We start from the raw sequence: 3273 nt of genomic DNA on the forward strand, positions 1-3273 counted from the left end.
TTTTAATGGAACGTAGTTACCCTAAAAAACAGTTATTTCGTTATCTATGGTAACATCGTTTTCTTTAAACAGTTTTAAGGTATACCTCGTGGTTTTTTCCCCGTTTTTGGTAGTGTTGTTTAAGAAACCATTTATTATTTCTTTGGAATATGCTGTTAGTAATAATATATGACGTAATGTCCATATTATTTTTATTGCTTTGGGTAGAATGTAGTTTGTTGGGACAGGCGATACCTTTCTTATTACTTGTCAAATCGTTTCTCGTTATGGGGAAATTGTTCTTTAATGTGATCCGATGTACCCGAATATGAAGTTATTTTATCATTTTACATAACATTATGATTTATGTTTAACAAATAGAAATTCAAAACTTTATTTATTTTCAGATGACTACGATTATGACATGGATGGTAGTGGTGCTGAATTGGGCGACACTCTAGTAACAAAACCACATTCTTCGACCCAACACAACAGAAAAGCAGAGGTGGGAAGCACAGTGCGATTCAAGTGCTTTCCAAGGGATGCTGAAGACCCAATTCCTGATATAATTCCAAGTTGGTTCATAAATGACAAACCACTTCACCTTATTCAAGACCCAAGAATCACTACCGTCAATAGGCAAGTTTGTTATAATCGAAGCCGTAACGTCGTATCTTAGTTCTTTTATTTAAAATCCACAGAATATAATTTATGGTACATGTGACAATTTATAACAAGGTCTGTTAGGATGGACAGCAGTACGGAAGATGGAAGCGGGAAAAATGTAGCCCCTAATTGGAATACAGGCGATTGAGAAAATGTGTCTTTTTAAAGCCTTTCCTTAAAATCATATATTCTATTTAATTACAGGTTAGGACCTCGGCTTCGTGTAAAACCAGTTACTCTGGAGGATGAAGGTACCTATTCCTGTAGGTGGCAGTCTAATCAACATTATGGATGGGTTAACTATACTTTAGAAATAGAAGATAATCTAGGACCTGCAATTCCTCAGGTAAACTTAATTTGTCAGGAATAAATTAATATTATCTTTCTTAATTTCATCTTTTAGCATTCTTTACAACTGTAATATATTTTGTCAATACCTGCAATTACTACACCGTACTTCCAGAAGTATTGGATAGAGCTACTTGGTTTGATTTAGGGATTTGATACTTTACTTCCTCCTTGAGATCTTTTTTACATGCATCCAATGCATTGCAGGCTTTACATGCTGACAACAAAATACTCGAAGATGACCCAAGAGAGCCCAGAAACAATCAGTATTTTCCCATTTTCACAAAGGACCTCAAACCTCTCATGATCAAGCCAGCAGGAAATGTTGCAGAATTAAAGTGCCAAGCTAAAGGGCCAGATCTCATATTTAACTGGCTCAAGGTTGGTAGAATCGGACTAATTTTTTCTAATATATATATATATATATATATATATATATATATATATATATTATATATATATATATATATATATATATATATATATATATATATATATATATATATATTATTGTACTTACTGTTCAAAATATCAATATTACAATCTTTTTACCAAAAAAGAATGGTATAATTCTACTGGATAAGATAATTTGTGTAAAATACACTCCGATCTGACAGTAAATCTCTAGGATGAGGAAAAAAATGCACTTAATTACTCGAGTAAACCTACTTTGAACCTGTGGCCTACTTGTACTGCCTATCACTTAATATTGTCATCTATATTTTACTTTGCTTTGTAACTTTTATTGATTAATATTTTGACCATATTCAGGATGGAGAAAAGCCAGCAAGACAGTTGGGCGATGTAAGGATCAAAGGAGCAATGCTGAAAATGGAGAATTTAGTACCAACAGACTCTGGGAATTATACATGTGTTGTATCCAATGAGTATGGCTCAATCAACCATACTTACAGCCTAGAAGTTATTGGTGAGTTTGTTTTTCTACAGCACATACCATTAGAGTCAAAGGAATACTGTATAATTCTTTTATAATTCAGTTATTCTTGTGATACAGCTAGCATATTCAAATAATATGAAGGTACAGTATTCTTATTAGTAGAGTAGAATGGAGTTTATTTTTTGATATTCTCAAATTTCTCTAGTGCTGAATAGCTTTACTGTATTGTTTGAAAAAAAAAATGTTTTATATTTTACTTTAGCTACTTGATAATTGTTGGTTTACATATATAGTTAAGCTTCAGAAATATTGTAAAAATCATGTACTGTTTATGGTAGAGTATATCACGTGTAATTATTTTTTTAAGGGGTGAATTAGACAGTTCAAAATTAGTGTGAGTCCTAAACAAATTAGTTGATAAAACTACTGTATTCCTATTCTATAACTGTTCCCTTCATGGCCCCACAACAAGCTATTCGACATTATAGCTTTTTGGTTATTTTTCCCTTCCTGTCAATATGATTACTGTAGTGTTGAAACATCCACAGTAGCCAACCAGTATTTGTTAATACCAAATGTCAATATGATTACTGTAGTGTTGAAACATCCACAGTAGCCAACCAGTATTTGTTAATACCAAATGTCAATATGATTACTGTAGTGTTGAAACATCCACAGTAGCCAACCAGTATTTGTTAATACCAATTAAAAAATTCCAACAATTTTACACTACCTTACATCTCCATTATGCTTTTGATGAAACAACTTTGATTTAAATTTTACTGAAACATCCAAGGGCTTTTAAGTATCACTATTATGAGAAACATTATTGAGCATTTCTAATAATCACATCCATAACTCAAAATATTTATAATCATATTTACAGTTGATTTTTTTTTTTTTTTTCATATAATACATTTTTGGTACAATGATAACAAGGGTTGCTCAACAATTACTGAAAGTTACAAAGTTTTGCTTTGTGATTTTGTTAAGCTACCATATGAGTGACATATGAAACAACAAATACAAACTTAGTTGAGGGATAGATTTGCGCATGCAATTCAGGAATAGGTTTGTTCTATTGACAAATGAATTAGGGTAGTCTAGATTACTGGAATTCTTTAAGGTAAAATTTTTATTCCATGCCTTATATACATGAATTGCAATTTAATGAAAGAAATTATGTATTGTTTCCTATTCTAAGCTGCAAATACTGTGGCATAAAGGGAGACTTCAAATGACTATAATACATTACTTTAAGTCGTGAGTTTTTATACAGGTATATGCATTTTTATGGTCAAAGGGATGTTATAGTTTCTGATTGCTGCCACAATGTTTATTACGGTAATTCAAATTGAAGTATCCATAAGTTAGCAATGAAG

General features: G+C 31.5%; 1 protein-coding gene across 3 annotated transcripts in view; it reads left to right on the plus strand.

Annotated features, from left to right (window-relative positions):
- Positions 1-391: 391 nt before the first annotated feature.
- The window catches only part of LOC137654541 (fibroblast growth factor receptor 3-like), a 28839-nt gene continuing 25957 nt past the window's right edge, over positions 392-3273 (plus strand). For all 3 annotated transcript variants that reach the window (XM_068388267.1, XM_068388265.1, XM_068388266.1), the window contains exons 1-4: positions 392-618; positions 850-991; positions 1201-1374; positions 1765-1921. In XM_068388267.1, the coding sequence (XP_068244368.1) occupies positions 404-618; positions 850-991; positions 1201-1374; positions 1765-1921 (688 nt within the window). In that variant the 5' untranslated portion in view covers positions 392-403. The remainder of the gene's footprint in view (positions 619-849; positions 992-1200; positions 1375-1764; positions 1922-3273) is intronic.

Source organism: Palaemon carinicauda, chromosome 15 (genome assembly GCF_036898095.1).
Source record: "Palaemon carinicauda isolate YSFRI2023 chromosome 15, ASM3689809v2, whole genome shotgun sequence".
NCBI lineage: Eukaryota > Metazoa > Arthropoda > Malacostraca > Decapoda > Palaemonidae > Palaemon > Palaemon carinicauda.